General features: G+C 46.7%; 1 protein-coding gene across 1 annotated transcript in view; it reads right to left on the bottom strand.

Annotated features, from left to right (window-relative positions):
* The window catches only part of LOC123724558 (protein piccolo-like), a 61,272-nt gene that overhangs the window by 32,751 nt on the left and 4,075 nt on the right, over positions 1–24,446 (bottom strand). Inside the window, exons 3-5 of the mRNA XM_045688730.1 lie at positions 22,249–23,725; positions 21,803–22,065; positions 17,510–18,664 (exon numbers count right to left, since the gene is read on the bottom strand). Of these exons, the coding sequence (XP_045544686.1) occupies positions 17,510–18,664; positions 21,803–22,065; positions 22,249–23,725 (2,895 nt within the window). The remainder of the gene's footprint in view (positions 1–17,509; positions 18,665–21,802; positions 22,066–22,248; positions 23,726–24,446) is intronic.

Genomic DNA, 24,446 nt, shown 5'->3' with positions numbered 1-24,446 from the left:
TGTGGGTAGTTGTTTTCTGTTTTGTTCCTTGTAACCTGATGGAACTGTTGACGGTCGTTTTTGTTGTTTTGATTTAGTGTTTTCATTAAAGTAAAATGTGAGCACTTTACACGCCGCGCCTTGGTCCCCTTTGTACGACCCTCGTTACAGAACTACCCACCATGACTGGATCAAGCGGCGTGCCCAGGCAGAGATGGACACCTGGTCACACATGGAATGGATGGAGAGGAGAAACTGGACTTGGGGGCAAGTCATTGACAGATATCGGAGCCTACCGGGGAAGAACGAGAGGCAGTCCCAAAACATTTTTTTTGGGGGGGGCACACGGCTAGTTTGGCTGGGCCAGGGATGAGCCCTGAGCCAACTCCCCGTGCTTATTGTGGTGAGCATGTGCCTGCCTCTCGCACTCTCTCTCCAGTACGCCTCCATAATCCAGTACGTCCAGTGCCTGCACCTAGCGCTCTCCCTCCAGTGCGCCTCCAGAATCCAGGAAGTCCTGTGCCTGCTTCCCACACTCTCCCTCCAGTTCGCCTCAATAGCCCAGTAAGGCCGGTGCCTGCTTTGAGCACTCGGTCCTCAGTGCGTCTCCCCAGTCTGGTGAGACCGGTTCCAGCTCCCCGTAGGAAGCCTCCAGTGATGATCAATGGCACGAAGCCTCCAGTGATGATCCATGGCCCGGAGCCTGTAGGGATGATCCATGGCACAAAGCCTTCAGTGATGATCCATGGCCCGGAGCCTGTAGGGATGAACAATTGCACGAAGCCTCCAGTGATGATCCATGGCACGAAGCCTCCAGTGATAATGCATGGCCCGGAGCCTCCAGTGATGATCCATGGCACAAAGCCTCCAGTGATGATCCATGGCGCGGAACCAGTAGGTATGATCCATGGCATGGAACCTGCAGCGAAGGTCCCCAGTCCGGAACCTACAGAGACGCTCTCCAGTCCGGAGCCTCCAGCGACGCTCCTCAGCCCGGAGCCTCCAGCGACGCTCCTCAGCCTGGAGCCTCTAGCGACGCTCCCCAGTCCGGAGCCTCCAGCGACGCTCCCCAGTCCGGAGCCTCCAGCGACGCTCCCCAGTCCGGAGCCTCCAGCGACGTTCCCCAGCCCGGAGCCTCCAGCGACGCTCCCCAGCCCGGAGCCTCCAGCGACGCTCCCCAGCCCGGAGCCTCCAGCGGCGGTCCGCAGCCCGGAGCCTCCAGCGGCGGTCCGCAGCCCGGAGCCTCCAGCGGCGGTCCGCCGCCCGGAGCCTCCAGCGGCGGTCCGCAGCCCGGAGCCTCCAGCGGCGGTCCGCAGCCCGGAGCCTTCAGCGGCGGTCTGCAACCAAGAGTCTTCTGCGGCGGCCTTTAGCCTAGTCTTCAGCGGCGGTTGGTGGTAACAAGCTTCCGGCGTGGATCCACGGTCTGGTTCCTCCGGACATACAGAAGTGGGGGGGATCAGCAGGCGGTGGGGGTGCTACGCCCGGAACCAGAGCCGCCGCCAAATATGGATGCCCACCCGGACCCTCCCCAGTAGGTTCAGGTTTGCGGCTCTGACCTAGGGGAGCTGTGTTTTCTCTGTTTAGTTAGGTCGGGGTGTGATAGGTGGGTGGGCATTCTATGTTTTTGTGTCTATGTTTAGTTCTTGTTTTTCTATGTCTATGTTGAGTTTTGGGATGATCTCCAATTAGAGGAAGCTGGTTCGTGTTGTCTCTAATTGGAGATCATATTTAAGTTGGGGTTTTGTGGGTAGTTGTTTTGTTCCTTGTAACCTGACGGAACTGTTGACGGTCGTTTTTGCTGTTTTGATTTAGTGTTTTCATTAAAGTAAAATATGAGCACATTACACGTCGCGCCTTGGTCCCCTTTGTACGACTCTCGTTACAAGCAGTTACATTATATCATATATTTTATAAAGGTAATTGAGTGTGCTCTTTTGATTACCTGAAAATCAGTGGCTCATAAATAACAACAAAATCATGACCGAATCACTGTCTCTCATCACAGTAAAATAGCATATTCACCTTTTAAATTACCACAGCACTGTCTTCACCCACAACATGATTCAACTCAAGGTGAAATCATCATGTTATGCTTAATCATTTTATCCCCCCCACCACAAAACTACATCTAAGATTGAAATGTCCTTGGATTGTAAATTAACTACACCACAAACGAATTTGCATAACTCATTAAAAACAGATAAGGTTCCATTTTCTGTTTTCTTCAACATTCCCCTCATGTTGCTTTGTGACAGAACACACTTGGGAGGGATGGTGGAGGAAGATGAAACAACAGCTCACTCTGTGTACCTGAACAGCATATCTACACTACCCTGTATATAAATCCTTCTCCTCTCTCTGTAGTACCCTGTCCCCCTGTCCCTGTCCTCTCTCTACACTACCCTGTATATAAATCCTTCTCTCTCTACACTACCCTGTCCCCCTGTCCCTGTCCTCTCTCTACACTACCCTGTCCCCCTGTCCCTGTCCTCTCTCTACACTACCCTGTCCCCCTGTCCCTGTCCTCTCTCTACACTACCCTGTCCCCCTGTCCCTGTCCTCTCTCTACACTACCCTGTATATAAATCCTGTATATAAATCCTTCTCCTCTCTCTGTAGTACCCTGTCCCCCTGTCCCTGTCCTCTCTCTGTAGTACCCTTTCCTCCTGTCCCTGTCCTCTCTCTGTAGTACCCTTTCCTCCTGTCCCTGTCCTCTCTCTGTAGTACCCTGTCCCCCTGTCCCTGTCTTCTCTCTACACTACCCTGTCCCCCTGTCCCTGTCCTCTCTCTACACTACCCTGTCCCCCTGTCCCTGTCTTCTCTCTACACTACCCTGTCCCCCTGTCCCTGTCCTCTCTCTACACTACCCTGTCCCCCTGTCCCTGTCCTCTCTCTACACTACCCTGTATATAAATCCTTCTCCTCTCTCTGTAGTACCCTTTCCCCCTGTCCCTGTCCTCTCTCTACACTACCCTGTCCCCCTGTCCCTGTCTTCTCTCTACACTACCCTGTCCCCCTGTCCCTGTCCTCTCTCTACACTACCCTGTCCCCCTGTCCCTGTCCTCTCTCTGTAGTACCCTTTCCCCCTGTCCCTGTCCTCTCTCTACACTACCCTGTCCCCCTGTCCCTGTCTTCTCTCTACACTACCCTGTCCCCCTGTCCCTGTCCTCTCTCTGTAGTACCTTTCCCCCCTGTCCCTGTCCTCTCTCTGTAGTACCCTTTCCTCATGTCCCTGTCCTCTCTCTACACTACCCTGTATATAAATCCTTCTCCTCTCTCTGTAGTACCCTTTCCCCTGTCCCTGTCCTCTCTCTACACTACCCTGTCCCCCTGTCCCTGTCCTCTCTCTGTAGTACCTTTCCCCCTGTCCCTGTCCTCTCTCTGTAGTACCCTGTCCCCCTGTCCCTGTCCTCTCTCTGTAGTACCCTTTCCCCCTGTCCCTGTCCTCCCTGGCTAAATATGGACCAGTCTCTCACATCTCTCCAGGTGGCACACTGGCCTCAGTCCAAACTGAAGCCTCCAATATATTACAGATTACGTGTATCTGTAAAATGAAATAAAGTTGTAATGCTTTTCAACTACAATTTCACAAACACCTCGGCAGCACATAATGTCAACACATACTAATGGAGGTCTAGAAGGATCAAGCTACATGTGTGTCAGAGTCGAAGACACAATGTTTCCAGAGGTCAACCTTGTAATGATATGGCTGTTACTAGGTTTCCACTCAAGCAGAGACCTCTGAGTCCTGGGTATACAATCATCAAGTCCTTTAATTATATATGTTTGAGCAGGAGCTCTGTGCTGAGAACAGGGGGAACAGGGGAGCTGTGCAGGGGGAGCAGGGGATGCAGGCATATTGACTGTGATTAGTCTCAGAGCTGGATTAACAAGGCCTTCACAGTGACAGCTGTCAGGAAGCTGCTATGTTGACACACATGGACACCATACCAGCTAAAGCTATAACACCACCACCGTGAATCTGCTGAGCTCTACACTAAATCACACACTCTTTTATTATCCTATACTGAACAAAAATATTAACGCAATATGCAACAATTTCATAGATTATACTGAGTTACAGTTCATATGAGGAAATCAGTCAATTGAAATACATGCATTAGGCCCTAATCTATGGATTTCACATGACTGGGAATACATATATACATCTGTTGGTCACAGATACCGAAACAAAATGGGCCTCACAATGGGCCTCAGGAACTCGTCACGGTACTTTTGTGCATTCAAATTGCCATCGATAAAATACAATTGGGTTTGTTGCCCGTGGCTTATGGCTGCCCATACCATAACCCCACCTCCACCATGGGGCACTCTGTTCACAATGTTGATATCAGCAAACCGCTCACTCACACAACGCCATACACGTGGTCTGCGGTTGTGAGGCCGGTTGGACATACTGCCAAAGTCTATATAACAACGTTGGAGGTGGCTTATGGTTGAGAAATGAACATTCAATTCTCTGGCAACAGCTCTGGTGGACATTCCTGCAATCAGCATGCCAATTGCACGTCCCTCAAAACTTGAGACATCTGTAGCATTATGTTGTGTGACAAAACGGCACATTTTAGAGTGGCCTTTTATTCAAATCAAATCAAATCACAACCTCTACGCAGACGACACCATTCTGTATACTTCTGGCCCCTCTTTGGAGGACACTGTGTTAACTAACCTTCAGACGAGCTTCAATGCCATACAACTCTCCTTCCGTGGCCTCCAACTGCTCTTAAACGCAAATAAAACTAAATGCATGCTATTCAACCGATCATTGCCCGCACCTGTCCGCCCATCCAGCATCACTACTCTGGACGGCTCTGACTTAGAATACGTGGATAACTACAAATACCTGGGTGTCTGGTTAGACTGTACACTGTCCTTCCAGACTCATATTAAGCATCTCCAATCCAAAATTAAATCTAGAATCGGCTTCCTATTTCGCAACAAAGCATCCTTCACTCATGCTGCCAAACATACCCTCGTAAAACTGACCATCCTACCGATCCTCGACTTCGGCGATGTCATCTATAAAATAGCCTCCAACACTTTACTCAACAAACTGGATGCAGTCTATCACAGTGCCATCCGTTTTGTCACCAAAGCCCCATACACTACCCACCACTGCGACCTATATGCTCTCGTTGGCTGGCCCTCACTTTATACTCGTCGCCAAACCCACTGGCTACAGGTTATCTACAAGTCTCTCCTAGGTAAAGCCCTGCCTTATCTCAGCTCGCTGGTCACCATAGCAGCACCCACTCGTAGCACGCGCTCCAGCAGGTATATCTCACTGATCACCCCCAAAGCCAATTCCTCCTTTGGTCGCCTTTCCTTCCAGTTCTCTGCTGCCAATGACTGGAATCAACTGCAAAAATCTCTGAAGCTGGAGATTCCCATCTCCCTCACTAGCTTTAAGCACCAGCTGTCAGAGCAGCTCACAGATCACTGCACCTGTACATAGCCCATCTGTATACAGCCCATCTATCTACCTCATCCCCATACTGTATTTATTTATTTATTCCGCTCCTTTTGCACCCCAGTATCTCTACTTGCACATTCCATCTTTTGCACATCTACCATTCCAGTGTTTAATTGCCATACTGTAATTACTTTGCCACCATGGCCTATTTATTGCCTTAATTCCCTTATTTTACCTAATTTGCACTCACTGTATATAGACTTTTTGTTGAATTTTTTTCTTCTGTATTATTGACTGTATGTTTTGTTAATTCCATGTGTAACTCTGTGTTGTATGTGTCTAACTGCTATGCTTTTTCTTGGCCAGGTCGCAGTTGCAAATGAGAACTTGTTTTCAACTAGCCTACCTGGTTAAATAAAGGTGAAATAAAAAAAAATTAAGAAGTAAAATCAAAGTTTATTTGTCACGTGCGCTGAATACAACAGGTGTAGACCTTACAGTGAAATGCTTACTTACAGGCTCTAACCAACAGTGCAAAAAAGGTATTAGGTGAACTATAGGTAAGTAAAGAAATAAAAACAACAGTAAAAAGACAGTGAAAAATAACAGTAGCGAGGCTATATACAGTAGCGAGGCTATAACAGTAGCGAGGCTATATACAGTAGCGAGGCTATAACAGTAGCGAGGCTACATACAGGCACCGGTTAGTTGGGCTGATTGAGGTAGTATGTACATGTAGATATGGTTAAAGTGACTATGCATATATGATAAACAGAGAGTAGCAGTAGCGTAAAAGAGGGGTTGGCGGTTGGTGGGTGGCGGGACACAATGCACATAGCCCAGTTAGCCAATGTGCGGGGGAACTGGTTGGTCGGGCCAATTGAGGTAGTATGTACATGAATGTATAGTTAAAGTGACTATGCATATATGATAAACAGAGAGTAGCAGCAGTGTAAAAGAGGGGTTGGTGGTCCTTTTATTGTCCCCAGCACAAGGTGCACCTGTGTAACGATCATGCTGTTTAATCAGCTTCTTGATATGCCACACCTGTCAGGTGAATGGATTATCTTGGCAAAGGAGAAATGTCCACTAACAGACGTGTAAATACATTTGTGCACAAAATTTGATAGAAATAAGCGTTTTGTGTGTATGGAAAACATGGGACCAACATGTTGTGTTTATATTTTTGTTGAATGTAGATTCAATGTGATGGCACGTCTCAGAGAAAAAGCCACACTATTCTATATCTCCCCCATATCAATCTTATTCAGCTACAGCATAGTCAATGATATCAAATAACTCAAATAACGCAAAGAATTCTCTTTAAAACAAATATGAAACCAGAGAGCCTGTAAACCTGGGAGCCTGTAAGCCTGTAAACCAGAGAGCCTGTAAACCAACACACTGCTGCTGTAACCAAGCATATACTATTTTCTTAAACTTATCAGCATTAACACAACAATGTCAATAGCTTGGTTGCATTACTCTGTTAAGAAGCACACAGTGTGCCAACCAAGCCCCCCTGGCAATGGGCATACAAAAATACTGGAGATTTACATCTGATATCATGCCATCTGTGAGGTCACTTGAACAAAAGGCCTGTGGGTTGTGTTTGTAGCTGTATATTTCAGGTTGTCAGAGAACCTCTATTCTTGCAGAAGCTCATGCTGGTAAGTTCCTTATTGATTGCCTGGCAGCTGCCTTTGGCAACATCTGTACCTGGCTAATATAGTGTGCTTTCAGCAGCCCCTGCAGTGCTCCCATTCCTCATCAATCTGGCCCTCTGATAATAGACAGTGTTGACCCACTAATCTGCCATAAGCAGAGTGCTTCATTCTGAAGATGAAGAGCCCGGGCCCTGTTTTCTCTCTCAAATCTGACGGATGTCACGTCAACAAACTTTCCTTTGAAGACGGGTAGACAGAGTGGGAGAGAGGGGGAGAATGAGAGAGGGAGAGAGATAGAAAAGGAATGGCGGGAGTAGAGAGGGATAAAGATAGAAAAGATTGATAGAGAGACTAGATAGAAAGATAAATAGAGAGCGGAGACGGAGAGAGAAAGAGAGAGTGAGAAAGAGAGAGAGATGCACTATGAGTGCATTAATGGGGACAGGTCTCTAGGGGGAAATTCCCTCTCCTCCAACTGACAGCCAAGCCCACTGTCAAAATAGCAAGCCGCACCACTCTCCCATTTTGAAGGAATATTTTTGCTTGAGGGTTGCACGTCACAGCTAGGAATTGCTCCTAAGCACAACACACCCATCAACTGGCCTAAAATAACTAATATTTTAGTCTGAATCAATTGAGGTAGAAAGTACAGCAGTGTTGAAATCCTACATAGCCCTAACTGTAGCCTATCAAGGTTAGTCTCATTGACATAAACCTTATTTTACAGGGAAGACCTGTTCCAAGACATGAGTAAGATTGCACATTTAAACCAGCTTGCTCTGCAGATGATCATTTGAAACATTCAGCCTCAGAAGTAAAAATAAAATAATACTGGAAGTCTTGATCTTCAATACAAACACGCTGCAAAAACGTGCAATGGTTAAACCCTAGATAAAAGAGTAGCTAGAACCCTGTGAAACACACAGCCTGTGAAGAAGGGTTGAAAGGAGGGAGGGAGGGAGGTGGTAGCAGGTAAGTAGCTAGAACCCTGGGAAACACACAGCCTGTGAAGAAGGGTTGAAAGAATGGAGGGGGCGGTAGCAGGTAAGTAGCTAGAACCCTGGGAAACACACAGCCTGTGAAGAAGGGTTGAAAGGAGGGAGGGAGGCGGTAGCAGGTAAGTAGCTAGAACCCTGGGAAACACACAGCCTGTGAATAAGGGGTTGAAAGGAGGGAGGGAGGTGGTAGCAGGTAAGTAGCTAGAACCCTGGGAAACACACAGCCTGTGAAGAAGGGTTGAAAGGAGGGAGGGAGGTGGTAGCAGGTAAGCTGTGTTTGGTCTCGCCTCTGAGGGACTATTTTTAACACCGGCACTAGGTGCACCAAGGGGTTTCTCCGTATCACCGCAGCAACAGCCTGGGCCAGGGCAGGACCTACAGCGGAAAACGCTTACACATTTACACAGGCCTAGCAGAGAGTAGAGAAAATGTACCACAGTTAAAGCTAAAATCCTTGCTTCATAACCTTGGAGGTGGGTGTGATGATTGCTGCCTACAGCTAGGGCTATAGATTATGAGGTGTGTGATTTCTCATCATGGATGGTAGCCGTAGAGCATGAGGCGCGATACCACGACTGACAGATTGCTGTTGTTGTTTACATATTTGGAAGTCCCTTTTTCCGTTGGAAAAGAAAAAATTATAGTACTGACATTTTATACAAAGGCTAATGGTGGTGCCAGCACATCTGTAGCAACTATGAGGCTGCTAACCAGCAAAACATCCTTGCTCATGCTCATTATTACCCTATATGGAACATTATAACTAGGTAGCCAGTAGTGGTCTAATAGAAAACAGCTGTAAACAGACCCAGGGAGGGAACACGTGTGTCTTAGATAACAGAAAACATCCACTCAGGCTTTTGAGCAGAACAGCTGGAGTAGAAAGAGAGAGAGGAAGGGAAATGGACAGACTTGCTGCTGACGTTTGCCCCCTCTTGTTCCCACGCCTCCCCATCCCCTCTCCTCTCCAACCATATCACTGCTTTTTACTCTTCTGTAGAGAATAAAAAGGCTTTGACAGCATCTGTCAATTCGAGAAAAAAAGACTATTAATAAAGCAGGGAAAGATCTGAAGCTCAAGAAAAGCACAATGCAGTATTGCTCCTGATTAGCGCAGCAATCTAACACACTGCATCTCAGTGCTAGAGGCGTCACCACAGACCCTGGTTCAATTCCAGGCTGTATCACAACCGGCCGTGATTGGGAGTCCCATAGAGCGGTGCACAATTGGCCCAGCGTCGTCCGGATTAGGGTTTGGCCGCGGTAGGCCGTCATTGTAAATAAGAATTTGTTCTTAACTTGCCTAGTTAAATCAAGGTTAAAAAAAATTCTTAGAACAATGTGGATGTCAGCTGCCCCTGCAGTGACACACATTCCCAACCATCATTCTTCAGTGTTAAGGCCAAGCAATTTCTGCCACTCTGCTTTTACACAGGCGTGTTGATGATGTACTAAGTAAGCATTGTCCGTGTGTCCCCTCTCCCAACTGCCACCTCAGGTTGAATTGTCTGCTGTCCATGAAAGACACAAGGAGCAAAGTCGTTTATGTAAGATCAGATGAATAATTATTCCTCCATTATGATGTGTGAGTTAGGCTGAGCCTTGTTGTAAATCTCCACAGCATCACAGTATCACAGAGGTCTACTCTCATAGCCCTGTTAGTGAGATTCAACATCCAGGGACATGAGGGAACAGGCTACCAACTAGCACACAAATACTAATACTGTATGTGGCTAATGCAGTACGTCACTTGCAACAAATACTGACAATTACTGATGATCATCTATTACCTAAAATGCAACCATTGCAAAAAAATATTAAATGGGCTGCATACATACAAATAAATAATGCAGCAGCAACTTTGAGTTTCCATTAAATGCTAACTGCTTTCAGGTTTAATCTGGTGGTATTTTGGAACCGCCTGTGGAGGTTTGTGCGAAATAACCCGCCATCTCATTATAAAGGCATTAGCATCAAAAGATGACCTTTAGAAAAGGCCTCCAGTTGTGTGACTAAGAGAGGTCTGAGAAATGACATGTTATTACATTAGAACGCTGGTGAAACGGCTAGCTAGCCCACTGTATGAACACTGACATCAGAGCGGTGCAATACTCCCATGTGGAGAGTATTTATCATTTTTGAAATGATATGGCTATAATATGAGGAATCCCAAAAATGAATACCTCATTACCCTTTAAATCAAATCAAATCAAAATTGATTTGTCACGTGCGCTGAATACAACAGGTGTAGACCTTACAGTGAAATGCTTACTTACAGGCTCTAACCAATAGTGTAAAACATGTATTAATGTGAACAATAGGTAGGTAAAGAAATAAAACAACAGTAAAAAGACAGGCTATATACAGTAGCGAGGCTATAGAAGTAGCGAGGCTACATACAGACACCGGTTAGTCAGGCTGATTGAGGTAGTATGTACATGTAGATATGGCTAAAGTGCATATATGATGAACAGAGAGTAGCAGTAGCGTAAAAGAGGGGTTGGCGGGTGGTGGGTGGGACACAATGCAGATAGCCCGGTTAGCCAATGTGCGGGAGACCTGGTTGGTCGGCCCAATTGAGGTAGTATGTACATGAATGTATAGTTAAAGTGACTATGCATATATGATAAACAGAGAGCAGCAGCGTAAAAAGAGGTGTTGGGGGGCACACAATGCAAATAGTCCAGGTAGCCCTTTGATTACCTGTTCAGGAGTCTTATGGCTTGGGGGTAAAAACTGTTGAGAAGCCTTTTTGTCCTAGACTTGGTGCTCCGGTACCACTTGCCATGCGGTAGTAGAGAGAACAGTCTATGACTGGGGTGGCTGGGGTCTTTGACAATTTTTAGGGCCTTCCTCTGACACCGCCTGGTGTAGAGGTCCTGGATGGCATTAGCCCCAGTGATGTACTGGGCCGTACGCACTACCCTCTGAAGTGCCTTGCGGTCAGAGGCCGAGCAATTGCTGTACCAGGCAGTGATGCAACCAGTCAGGATGCTCTCGATGTTGCAGCTGTAGAACCTTTTAAGGATCTCAGGACACATGCCAAATCTTTTAAGTTTCCTGAGGGGGAATAGGCTTTGTCGTGCCCTCTTCATGACTGTCTTGGTGTGTTTGGACCATTCTAGTTTGTTGTTGATGTGGACACCAAGGAACTTGAAGCTCTCAACCTGCTCCACTACAGCCCCGTCGATGAGAATGGGGGCATGCTCGGTCCTCCTTTTCCTGTAGTCCACAATAATCTCCTTAGTTTTGGTTACGTTGAGGGATAGGTTGTTATTCTGGCACCACCCGGCCAGGTCTCTGACTTCCTCCCTATAGGCTGTCTCGTCGTTGTCGGTGATCAGGCATACCACGGTTGTGTCATCTGCAAACGTAATGATGGTTTTGGAGTCATGCCTGGCCATGCAGTCGTGGGTGAACAGGGAGTACAGGAGGGGACTGAGCACGCACCCCTGGGGAGCTCCAGTGTTGAGGATCAGCGTGGCAGATGCGTTGCTACCTACCCTCACCACCTGGGGGCGGCCCGTCAGGAAGTCCAGGATCCAGTTGCAGAGGGAGGTGTTTAGTCCCAGGATCCTTAGCTTAGTGATGAGCTTTGAGGGTACTATCGTGTTGAACGCTGAGCTGTAGTCAATGAATAGCATTCTCACATAAGTGTTCCTTTTGTGCAGGTGGGAAAGGACAGTGTGGAGTGCAATAGAGATTGCATCAACAGTGGATCTGTTTGGGTGGTATGCAAATTGGAGTGGGTCTAGGGTTTCTGGGATAATGGTGTTGATGTGAGCCATTACCAACCTTTCAAAGCACTTCATGGCTATGGACGTGAGTGCTACATGTCTGTAGTCATTTAGGCAGGTTGCCTTTGCGTTCTTGGGCACAGGGACTCTGGTGTTCTGCTTGAAACATGTTGGTATTACAGACTCAATCAGGGACATGTTGAACATGTCAGCGAAGACACCTGTCAGTTGGTCAGCACATGCATGGAGCACACATCCTGGTAATCCGTCTGGCCCCGTAGCCTTGTGTATGTTGACCTGTTTAAAGGTCTTACTCACGTCGGCTACGGAGAGCGTGATCACACAGTCGTCCGGAACAGCTGATGCCCTCATGCATGCCTCAGTGTTGCTTGCCTCGAGCGAGCATAGAAGTGATTTAGCTCGTCTGGTAGGCTCGTGTCACTGGGCAGCTCACGGCTGTGCTTCCCTTTGTAGTCTGTAATAGTTTGCAAGCCCTGCCACATAAGACGAGCGTTGGAGCCGGTGTTATATGATTCAATCTTAGCCCTGTATTGACGCTTTGCCTGTTTGATGGTTCGTTGCAGGGCATAGCAGGATTTCTTGTAAGCTTCCGGGTTAGAGTCCCGCACCTTGAAAGCGGCAGCTCTACCCTTTAGCTCAGTGCATATGTTGCCTGTAATCCATGGCTTCTGGTTGGGGTATGTACGTACAGTCACTGTGGGGACGACATCCTCGATGCACTTATTGATAAAGCCAGTGACTGATGTGGTGTACTCCTCAATGCCATCGGAAGAATCACGGAACATGTTCCAGTCTTTGCTAGCAAAACAGTCCTGTAGTTTAGCATCTGCTTCATCTGACCACTTTTTTATAGACCGAGTCACTTTAGTCATGTTTACTCATGTTAAGTGTTGGAGTTTGACCCAGTCATTCAGTCACGCATGCTCACACACCTGAGAATAAACAACCAATGAGAAACACTGTAATGGAAGCTGTAATGTAACTACCCTTCATTACCTGCCTGGAAATAGGGAGTTCCCTAATTAACACTAGCCTACTTTAGTTAACCCAGAGGTGACCGAAGTGAGGGCAGCACCCAACGTTCCAGCCCTTAGCTAGCCCGTGTCAGTGTGTTGGTGACAGAAAACCAACACACACATGCACCACTATTAGCAGGCAACACACGTGTGGGGCTCTGAGCAAAATCATTTAAAGAGAACTGTTGAAGTGCAGAGAGCCAGTGATGGCTGCATGGGAAATGTGCTGCTGCAGGCTGCTGTGTTGTGTTGGAATTATTCCAGCTCACCTCTGTTTATTGGCATATTACAGGGCCCTGCCATCTCTCATGGAGGCTGGAAAGTCCCCAGCCAGCCACAGCAGCAGATCCCATCTCACTAATGCTGTTGCACAACTCTCAATCACTTTAATAAAGTTTTATTGTTGCCGGACCGCCAAGGCTGAGGCACTCCTCGCATGAGACATTATGTCACATCCACTGAGACCTTACCATGAGAGGGATGTCCCAGGAAGCGGCAGGCAGCTGTCCGACATTAGAGAATCATTTAAATATTGTTTGAGGACCCTCAAAAAATAAATGATATTCATAAAGGTTACATTGCACTTAGACCTCAGTGCTAACGCATAATCTGGGCAGCTCTCCAGGCAATCTCTCGCCACACATTTCCAATGCAGGGCTCAGTCTCTCATCTATAGAGGTCTCATGCTTTGCAATCCATCTCAGTCTCTCAAAACATGTCAAAGGTCAGGAGGTAAAAATGCAATATTTTGTCAACTCTAAACTGTTCTGGCCTGGAGGGAGAATGAACTTGGCAAAACATTTATTTATATTGTCAGTAGTTTTTTATTCACAAGTTTGTTATTGGCTGGAACGGGTGCCAATCACTGTCCAGTGAAAATCTCCCTTTTAAAAGTTAATATTATTTTAAATAAATACCCAAATAATGTTGTTGACTCATCCTATACTCGTATTTGTGGCCAAAGCATTAATTGGAGAAAAACACTTAAAACCCCCACCTCAAACTTGTATGTCAAACAGACCATTTAAAAAATGCTTACTATTTACTCATATAATATGATGTCGTACTCCTGAGGAGAATGAGCTGGCCGATCAGCAGTCTAGAGGAGGAAAACTATTTTGCTCATATTGTAAATAAGTATAGGTCATATTTTATAGAAATCTGGAAACACTATGCTCATTTGAGACCCCTCTTTCAAAGTCACTGAGATCTCTTTCTTTTAGATATGGTAGCCAAAATAATGAGCAACCCGCTTTCAATATACAAAATATACAATATACATGGCCAAAAGTATGTGGACAGCTGCTCGTCAAACATCTCATTCTAAAATCATGGGCATTAATATGGAGTTGGTCCCCCCTTTGCTGCTATAACATCTTCTACTCTTCTGGGAAGGCTTCCACTAGATGTTGGAACATTGCTGCAGGGACTTGGTTCTATTTAGCCACAAGAGCATTAGTGAGGTCGGGCACTGATGTTGGGCAATTAGGCCTGGCTCGCAGTCTGCGTTCCAATTCATCCCAAATGTGTTCAATGGGGTTGAGGTCAGGTCTCTGTGCAGGCCAGTCAAGTTCTTCCACACCAATCTCAACAAACTATACTGCTCAAAAAAATAAAGGGAACACTTAAACAACACATCCTAGATCTGAATGAAAGAAATCATCTTATTAAATATCTGAGACATGATGTCCCAGATGTGCTCAATTGGATTCAGGTCTGGGGAACGGGTGGGCCAGTCCATAGCATCAATGCCTTCCTCTTGCAGGAACTGCTGACACACTCCAGCCACATGAGGTCTAGCATTGTCTTGCATTAGGAGGAACCCAGGGCCAACCGCACCAGCATATGGTCTCACAAGGGGTCTGAGGATCTCATCTCGGTACCTAATGGCAGTCAGGCTACCTCTGGCGAGCACATGGAGGGCTGTGCGGCCGCTCAAAGAAATGCCACCCCACACCATGACTGACCCACCGCCAAACCGGTCATGCTGGAGGATGTTGCAGCCAGCAGAACGTTCTCCACGGTGTCTCCAGACTCTGTCACTTGCTCAGTGTGAACCTGCTTTCATCTGTGAAGAGCACAGGGCGCCAGTGGCAAATTTTCCAATCTTGGTGTTCTCTGGCAAATGCCAAACGTCCTGCACGGTGTTGGGCTGTAAGCACAACCCCCACCTGTGGACGTCGGGCCCTCATACCACCCTCATGGAGTCCGTTTCTGACCGTTTGAGCAGACACATGCACATTTGTGGCCTGCTGGAGGTCATTTTGCAGGGCTCTGGCAGTGCTTCTCCTGCTCCTCCTTGCACAAAGGCGGAGGTAGCGGTCCTGCTGCTGGGTTGTTGCCCTCCTACGGCCTCCTCCACGTCTCCTGATGTACTGGCCTGTCTCCTGGGTGCCCCTCCATGCTCTGGACACTACGCTGACAGACACAGCAAACCTTCTTGCGACAGCTCGCATTGATGTGCCATCCTGGATGAGCTGCACTACCTGAGCCACTTGTGTGGGTTGTAGACTCCGTCTCATGCTACCACTAGAGTGAAAGCACCGCCAGCATTCAAAAGTGACCAAAACATCAGCCAGGAAGCATAGGAACTGAGAAGTGGTCTGTGGTCACCACCTGCAGAACCACTCCTTTATTGGGGGTGTCTTGCTAATTGCCTATAATTTCCACCTGTTGTCTATTCCATTTGCACAACAGCATGTGAAATTTATTGTCAATCAGTGTTGCTTCCTAATTGGACAGTTTGATTTCACAGAAGTGTGATTGACTTGGAGTTACATTGTGTTGTTTAAGTGTACCCTTTATTTTTTGAGCAGTGTATTTCTGTATGGACCTTGCTTTGTGCACGGGGGCATTGTCATGCTGAAACAGGAAAGGGCCTTCACCAAACTGTTGCCACAAAGTTGGAAGCACAGAATCGTCTAGAATGTCATTGTATGCTGTAACATTAAAATTTGCCTTCACTAAAACTAAGGGGCGTAGCCTGAACCATGAAAAACAGCCCCAGACCATTATTCCTCCTCCACCAAACTTTACAGTTGGCACTATGCATTGTGGTAGGTAGCGTTCTCCTGGTATCCGCCAACCCCAGATTCGTCCGTCAGACTGCCAGTTGGTGAAGTGTGATTCATCACTCCAGAGAACACATTTCCACTGCTCCAGAGTCCAATGGCGGCGAGCTTTATACCACTCCAGCCGACATATGGCATCGCGCATGGTGATCTTAGGCTTGTGTGCGGCTGCTCGGCCATGGAAACCCATTTCATGAAACTCCAGACAAACAGTTCTTGGGCTGACGTTGCTTCCAGAGGCAATTTGGAGCTCAATAGTGAGTGTTGCAACCGAGGACAGACGATTTTTACGCACTACAGCACCCGGCGGTCCCGTTCTGTGAGCATGTGTGGCATACCACTTTGCGGTGGTATGCCGGTGTTGCTCGTAGACGTTGCACTTCACAGTAACAGCACTAACAGTTGACCGGAAAAGCTCTAGCAGGGCATACATTTTTCGAGCTGACTTGTTGGAAAGGTGGCATCCTATGAGGGTGCCATGTTGAAAGTCACTGAGCTCTTCAGTAAGGCCATTCTACTGTCAATGTTTGTCTATAGAGATTGCATGGCGGTGTGCTCGAATTTATACACTTGTCAACAACAGGTGTGGCTGAAATTGCCGAATCCACTAATTTTAAGGGATGTCCATATACTTCTTGGCCATGTCGTTTACTTTGTATCCTTCATTTACTCAAGTGATTCCTTTATTTTGGCAGTTACCTGTAGCTTGACCCTTTCAGACTCCCATTACTAAAGTAAGTATTGAGTGAAACACAGCAGCACTGAGAACAAAGGGTGGATTATGGGTTGTTATTATGGAGGTTGACTTTACAGAGCAGATAGCATTCATGTTTCCAGCCCAAGCCCTGTAGGCCTCCATCCCTCCATCAGTACCCAGCAGCTGGGTGAACTGCTGTAAGCAGTCTGAGCAGGCCTGTTATTATTAGACATTTGCAGATGAAATCACCACAAATACCTTGTAGTGACCTACACTGTTACTGAGTCACTATATCAGGAAACAAGAGATTGAGTAGACTACAGCCTCTCAAATAACTTCCGACTGGGCACACAGTCGTTGAATCAATGCTGTTTCCACATCATTTCAATGAAATGACGTTGAACCAACGTGGGATAGATGTTGAATTGACGTCTGTGCCCAGTGTGTTATCACAGCACAAGAAAAGGGAGCAATATCAAACAATGATGTGCTACAACCTCTGACTCATTTTTATTCAATGTAAGACAATAAAAAACCTCTGTTGCAAATATGAATCTGAATAGTCTGTACCTTATTTGAGCTAAAACCCATTCAAAACAATAAGACCTGTTTTCTCTAGACAAGCAACATAACTAGTCTGAGGCTGGATAATACAACAGTTTAGTGAACAAATTGCGATCAACCTTCAGTCATTGCCTCTGCCACGTGGCTATGGGGTTAACATCTTCTGAATAATCCTAGAGAAATTACACCTGCTCAACATGATATTGCGGATTACAGAGGATTTGGTATATTCTCTGGAAGAGTCCTTTTAAACATGCATAGCAAATCTGAGAGTCTGCTAAATACACATATAATCAAATATAATTAACATATTTCGCAGTCTTACCTCTGTTTCATGTGTCATGGGGTTAAATCCACAGAGGTTGCAGATAGTATTCTTGCATTCTGTGCAGGTGTTGTAGTTGGGAGGGTCCTTGGATCCCTTGTTGAGTTCCACCTTGCAGAGTGGACAGGTAGACTGGCCTGCTTTGGGAGCTGGTTGGGAGGATGCTCCTCCCTTTGGAGGATCTGATGGGAGTTTGTCCACTTTGGCATGTACTGATGGGGGAACCTTGACATGCTGGGGTTGCTCTGCTTTCTTCTCCTCTGATCTCAGAGCAGCAGGTGGTTTGGTCTCGTTTGCAGGGGGCATCTTGGGAGAGGCATGGGCTGTTAAAGACACCTTGGGGGAAGCTGGCAGTGTGGTGAGTGGTTCGTCCTGAACAGCTGAGGTGATCAAAGTGGATGCAGAGCTGAAGATGGAGGAACCAAAGCCAAACATCTTCTCAGAAACTGAGTCTTCAGGCTTTGGATGAGATTTAGTACCACCAAAGCCAAAGAAGCCCCCTGACTGCTTTGCGGGTGGGGCATGTGATTCCGGTACAGGTTTGGCAGGAGAGCTCCCTCCTTTTGGAAACTGTTGCGGAGAATGTCCAGGCTCCTGCTTTAAGGGAGCAGTTTTGGGGTCTGGCTTTGGAGCTGGCTGGGGTTGTATTTGAGGTGGGGGCTTTGTAGCAGGCTGTTGCAGTGAAGGAGTTTGCTTTTCTTGCTGCTGTACAGGTGTAGCAGCTCCACTGGATTTGGGTGTGGCTGGAAGTGGTTGGTCCACTGGTTTCTGTACAATTCTAGGTTCTTCATTCTCCTTCTCAGCCACAGCAGGTGAAGCCTGTTTATTTTGTGTGGATCCTAGTGGTGGGGTCTCCTCCTTTTTGTCTGCATTTGGTGCTGGGGTACCAGCGGGAATTGGTGTCTCCTGAGGTACACTGGGTGTAGTGATCTCTTTTTGGCCAGCCGCAGGTACAGGGATCTCCTCCTTCTGGGGTTTAGCTGGAGCTGGGGTCGGCTTTTGAGATGCAGCAGGTGTGACATTCTCCTTTTGAAGTGCAACAGGTGTAGAGACTATGCTGGGCAAGGGTTGGGATTTCATCATGGGAGGTCCTGGGGGTTCCATTGCTCCAAGTGCTCTCTGCATCTGGCAGGTCAGACAGAGCCATTCCTTTACCTGAAATAAAATAACAGTGTTGATAAAAATAACTAAAAATAATATAACTAAAAATAATATTAATATAAATAATATATCTCATCTTAGTTGCTATTTAAACACTGCATACTACATGTGACATACGTACAAAATAACTGTCTCATGCTCTACATCTCTGTGTGTGTGTGTGTGTGTGTGTGTGTGTGTGTGTGTGTGTGTGTGTGTGTGTGTGTGTGTGTGTGTGTGTGTGTGTGTGTGTGTGTGTATGTTTGTGTGTGTGTTTGTGTGAGAGTGTGTGTGTGCGTGCGAGTGTTTTTAAATTATGTATATCTATGTTGTATGTACTATCTAGGCACCTGACCTGAGCCATAAGGGAGACTAGGCATCTACCACCCCACTACCACTATCAGCGGGGCAATGAAGCATATGTTGTTTGTCCCTCCACTTTGGTTCTGAAATCACCATCACCCACTGATTAACTTGTAATTTTTGCAGATAAAGTGTGTGAGCTAGTATTGTATTAATATTGACTGTAAAAAATTGCTGTGGCAAAGCCAATGAATATGTAGCACAACTTTGGATTTCATCCCCATCTCAAAACCAGATGGTTTTGACCGTTTGAAAGTTTTTACTGAGTAAGCTTCTCCTCGCGCTTCGGGCATGCCTCGCAAAAGGGATTGGTGGCCTCGTTATGAAATGATCAACTTTACCATGTAAACTCAGCAAAACAAGAAATGTCCTCTCACTGTCAACTGCGTTTATTTTCAGCAAACTTAACATGTGTAAATATTTGTATGAACATAACAGGATTCAACAACTGAGACATAAACTGAAGAAGTTCCACAGACATGTGACTAACAGAAATGTAATAATGTGTCCCTGAACAAAGGGGGGTCAAAATCAAAAGTAACAGTCAGTGTCTCTGTGGCCACCAGCTGCATTAAGTACTGCAATGCATCTCCTCCTCATGGACTGCAACAGATTTGCCAGTTCTTGCTGTGAGATGTTACCACACTCTTCCACCAAGGCACCTGCAAGTTCCCGGACATTTCTGGGGGAATGGCCCTAGCCCTCACCCTCCAATCCAACAGGTCCCAGACGTGCTCAATGGGATTGAGATCCAGGATCTTCACTGGCCATTGCAGAACACTGACATTCCTGTCTTGCAGGAAATCACGCAAAGAACATGCAGTATGGCTGGAGGCATTGTCATGCTGGAGGGTCATGTAAGGATGAGCCTGCAGGAAGGGTACCACATGAGGGAGGAGGATGTCGTCCCTGTAACGCACATCGCTGAGATTGCCTGCAATGACAACAAGTTCAGTCCGATGATGCTGTGACACACCGCCCCAGGCCATGACAGACCCTCCACCTCCAAATCGATCCCGCTCCAGAGTACGGACCTCGGTGTAATGCTCGTTCCTTCGACGATAAACGCAAATCCGACCATCACCCCTGGTGAGACAAAACCGCAACTCGTCAGTGAAGAGCACTTTTGCGAGTCCTGTCTGGTCCAGCGACAGTGGGTTTGTGCCCATAGGCGACATTGTTGCCGGTGATGTCTGGTGAGGACCTGCCTTACAACAGGCCTACAAGCCCTCAGTCCAGCCTCTCTCAGAATATTGAGGACTGTCAGAGCGCTGATGGAGGGATTGTGCGTTCCTGGTGTAACTCGGGCAGTTGTTGTTGCCATCCTGTACCTGTCCCTCAGCTGTGATGTTCGGATATACCGATCCTGCGCAGGTGTTGTTACACGTGGTATGCCACTTGCGAGGATGATCAGCTGTCCGTCCTGTCTCCCTGTAGCGCTGTCTTAGGCATCTCACAGTATGGACATTGCAATTCATTGCCCTAGCCACATCTGCAGTCCTCATGCCTCCTTGCAGCATGCCTAAGGCACATTCACGCAGATGAGCAGGGACCCTGGGCATCTTTCTTTTGGTGTTTTTCAGAGTCAGTAGAAAGGCCTCTTTAGTGTCCTAAGTTTTTATAACTGTGACATTTACATTTACATTTTAGTCATTTAGCAGACGCTCTTATCCAGAGCGACTTACAGTAGTGAATGCATACATTTCATTTCATACTATTTTTTTCTTCTTCGTACTTGGCCCCCCGTGGGAATCAAACCCACAACCCTGGCATTGCAAACACCATGCTCTACCAACTGAGCTACGGGGAAGGTGACCTTAATTGCCTACCGCCTGTAAGCTGTTAGTGTATTAACGACCGTTCCACAGGTGCATGTTCATAAATTGTTTAAGGTTCATTGAACAAGCATGGGAAACAGTGTTAAACCCTTTACAATGAAGATCTGTGAAGTTATTTGGATTTTTACGAATTATCTTTGAAAGACAGGGTCCTGAAAAAGGGACATTTCTTTTTTTGCTGAGTTTAAATCTAAAAATGACCATACTGATTGTTTAAAGCAAAACAACCAAAACAAAGCTGGGCAGAGTGTGCAGTTTGAATAGGCTACTATCATTGCCTGGGGTTGTTTGGCATGCAAAATTACTTGTAGATCAATGACTGTCAACACAGTTACATGCAGTCCAACACTGAAGAAGAGAGGACGCATCAGTTGTTACAAGATAAGAGATATTTTCAGACAGTAGAAAGAATGTAATATGAGCAGAAAATGCTTGTGAACCGTGAATTCATAACTTTAGAATCTATTTTTGAACGATGCATGCTACATTTGGATTGGTTTGGGGTCCGTGGACTGATGCGTTTCGGTGAATGTTACATCCCTAGCATATTCTGTAGAGTATGGGAGCCACGATGTACTCCAAACCCCTTCAGACAAAAGTCATGCACCTAACAATATGTTAAATGTGATCAGTAGCAGATGAACATGAATGTCAAAACCTTGCCAAGATACTCAAAGACAATGCTGTCAGATTACAATTGGTTTCCAGGAAGATCATAAACCAACATTAGATATTTTTTAAGGAAAGACAATATTAATAACAAGAACTCCATCAAAGCATCTTGTTATCCTTTCTTACAACTCCCATGAAAGACAAGACTAGCGAATATAAACATTGTATATATATATATATATATATAGTTCGTATCATTAACCAATTGTTCTAAAAAAAAACCACAACAGTTATTTTAGAGTAGCTAACTACTTTGATGAAACATATACTATTTACTTACAGTTTCATGTGGCATGGGGTTAAATCCACAGAGGTTGCAGACAGTGTTCTTGCATTCTGTGCAGGTGTTGTAGTTGGGAGGGTCCTTGGAGCCCTTGTTGAGTTCCACCTTGCAGAGTGGACAGGTAGATTGGCCTGCTTTGGGAGCTGGTTGGGAGGATGCTGCTCCCTTTGGAGGCGCTGATGGGGTTTGTCCACTTTGGCATGTACTGATGGGGGGATATTGGCCTTCTGGGGTTGCGCTGCTTTCTTCTCCTCTGCTTTCTGAGCAGCAGGTATTTTTGTCTCATTTGCAGGAGGCATCTTGGGAGAGGTCTGGGCCAGTGCAGATATCTTGGGGAAGCTGGCGGTGTGGTGCGGGGCTCGTCCTGAACAACTGAGGTTATCAAAGTGGAGGCAGAGTTGAAAATGGAAGAGCCAAAGCCAAACATCTTCCCAGACACTGACTCTTCGGGCTTTGAGGAGGCAGACTGAGATTTGGGACCTCCAAAGCCAAATAAGCCTCCTGATTCCTGCTTGGGGGTTGCTTTGTGGCTGGGAAGGCACTACTCTCCCTACGCCCAGGGATGGGCTGCTGTGGTGGTTTATGAGGTTCTGATGTTCTCCGGTTCTCCAGTGGAGCCTTCTGAGCAGGCACTGGGCTTGCCGGATTTTGAGTGTCTGCTGCTTTAGCAGCTTCAATTATTGATATATCAGGCTCTGATTTTGCAGCCTCTGCTGAGGGCTGCGGAGGCTGTCCTTGTTGTTGTAGAGTCTTCTGTTGTGGAGGTTGTTGGACTACTGTTGGAGTCGGTTTGTCCACTGATTTCTGGTCCTGCTGGCAAACCACTGTCGGGGATACCTCCTTCTTCTGTGACGAGCCTGGTGCTGGGGTCTCTTTCACTAAAGCAGGAGTCATAGACACCTTGGGGGAAGCTGGAGGTGTGGTGCGGTGCTCATCCTGAACAGCTGAGGTGATCAAAGTGGATGCCGAGCTGAAGATAGAGGAGCCAAAGCCAAGCATCTTCCCAGACACTGAGTCTTCAGGCTTTGACTGAGCAGGCTGAGATTTAGCACCACCAAAGCCAAAGAAGCCTCCTGACTCCTGCTTGGTGGGCTGGGCCTGTGGTGGTGGTACAGATTTTGCATGAGAGGCTCCACCTTTTGGAAGCTGTTGTTGAGGCTTCCCGGGCTCTCCTTTCTGTGTCCCTGCTAGAGGCTGAGGTTGTTGCTCTTGTTGTTGTGGAGTCTCTTGGTGTGGAGGATGTTGGACAGGGGTTGGAGTTGATTTGTCCACTGGCGTTTTGTCCTGCTGTGAAGCCACTGCCGGAAATACCTCCTTCTGTGGTGACCCTGGTGCTAGGTTCTTCTTCTCTTTCTCTGAAGCAGGAGTCATTGGCTCCTTTAGGGGAGCAGTTTCGAGGTCTGGCATTGGAGCTTGCTGGGGCTGTACTTGTTGTGATGCCTTTGTAGCAGGAGTTTGCTTTTCTTGCTGCTGTACAGTTGCAACAGCTCCACTGGTTTTGGGTGTGGCTGGAATTGGTTGGTCCACTGGTTTCTGTACAATTCTAGGTTCTTCATTCTCCTTCTCAGCCACAGCAGGTGAAGCCTGTTTATTTTGTGTGGATCCTAGTGGTGGGGTCTCCTCCTTTTTGTCTGCATTTGGTGCTGGGGTACCAGCGGGAATTGGTGTCTCCTGAGGCACACTGGGTGTAGTGATCTCTTTTTGGCCAGCCGCAGGTACAGGGATCTCCTCCTTCTGGGGTTTAGCTGGAGCTGGGGTCGGCTTTTGAGATGCAGCAGGTGTGACATTCTCCTTTTGAAGTGCAACAGGTGTAGAGACTATGCTGGGCAAGGGTTGGGATTTCATCATGGGAGGTCCTGGGGGTTCCATTGCTCCAAGTGCTCTCTGCATCTGGCAGGTCAGACAGAGCCATTCCTTTACCTGAAATAAAATAACAGTGTTGATAAAAAATAACTAAAAATAATATAACTAAAAATAATATTAATATAAATAATATATCTCATCTTAGTTGCTATTTAAACACTGCATACTACATGTGACATACATACAAAATAACTGTCTTATGCTCTACATCTGTGTGTGTGTGTGTGTGTGTGTGTGTGTGTGTGTGTGTGTGTGTGTGTGTGTGTGTGTGTGTGTGTGTGTGTGTGTGTGTGTGTGTGTGTGTTGTGTGTGAGTGTGTGTGTGCGTGCGAGTGTTTTTAAATTATGTATATCTATATTGTATGTACTATCTAGGCACCTGACCTGAGCCATAAGGGAGACTAGGCATCTACCACCCCACTACCACTATCAGCGGGGCAATGAAGCATATGTTGTTTGTCCCTCCACTTTGGTTCTGAAATCACCATCACCCACTGATTAACTTGTAATTTTTGCAGATTAAGTGTGTGAGCTAGTATTGTATTAATATTGACTGTAAAAAATTGCTGTTGCAAAGCCAATGAATATGTAGCACAACTTTGGATTTCATCCCTATCTCAAAACCAGATGGTTTTGACCGTTTGAAAGTTTTTACTTAGTAAGCTTCTCCTCACGCTTCGGGCATGCCTCGCAAAAGGGATTGGTGGCCTCGTTATGAAATGATCAACTTTACCATGTAAACTCAGCAAAACAAGAAACGTCCTCTCACTGTCAACTGC

The sequence above is a fragment of the Salmo salar genome, chromosome ssa10 (assembly GCF_905237065.1).
Source record: "Salmo salar chromosome ssa10, Ssal_v3.1, whole genome shotgun sequence".
Taxonomy (NCBI): domain Eukaryota; kingdom Metazoa; phylum Chordata; class Actinopteri; order Salmoniformes; family Salmonidae; genus Salmo; species Salmo salar.
Note: the sequence above shows the minus strand (reverse complement) of the source record. Positions and strands in the feature narration are given on the sequence as shown.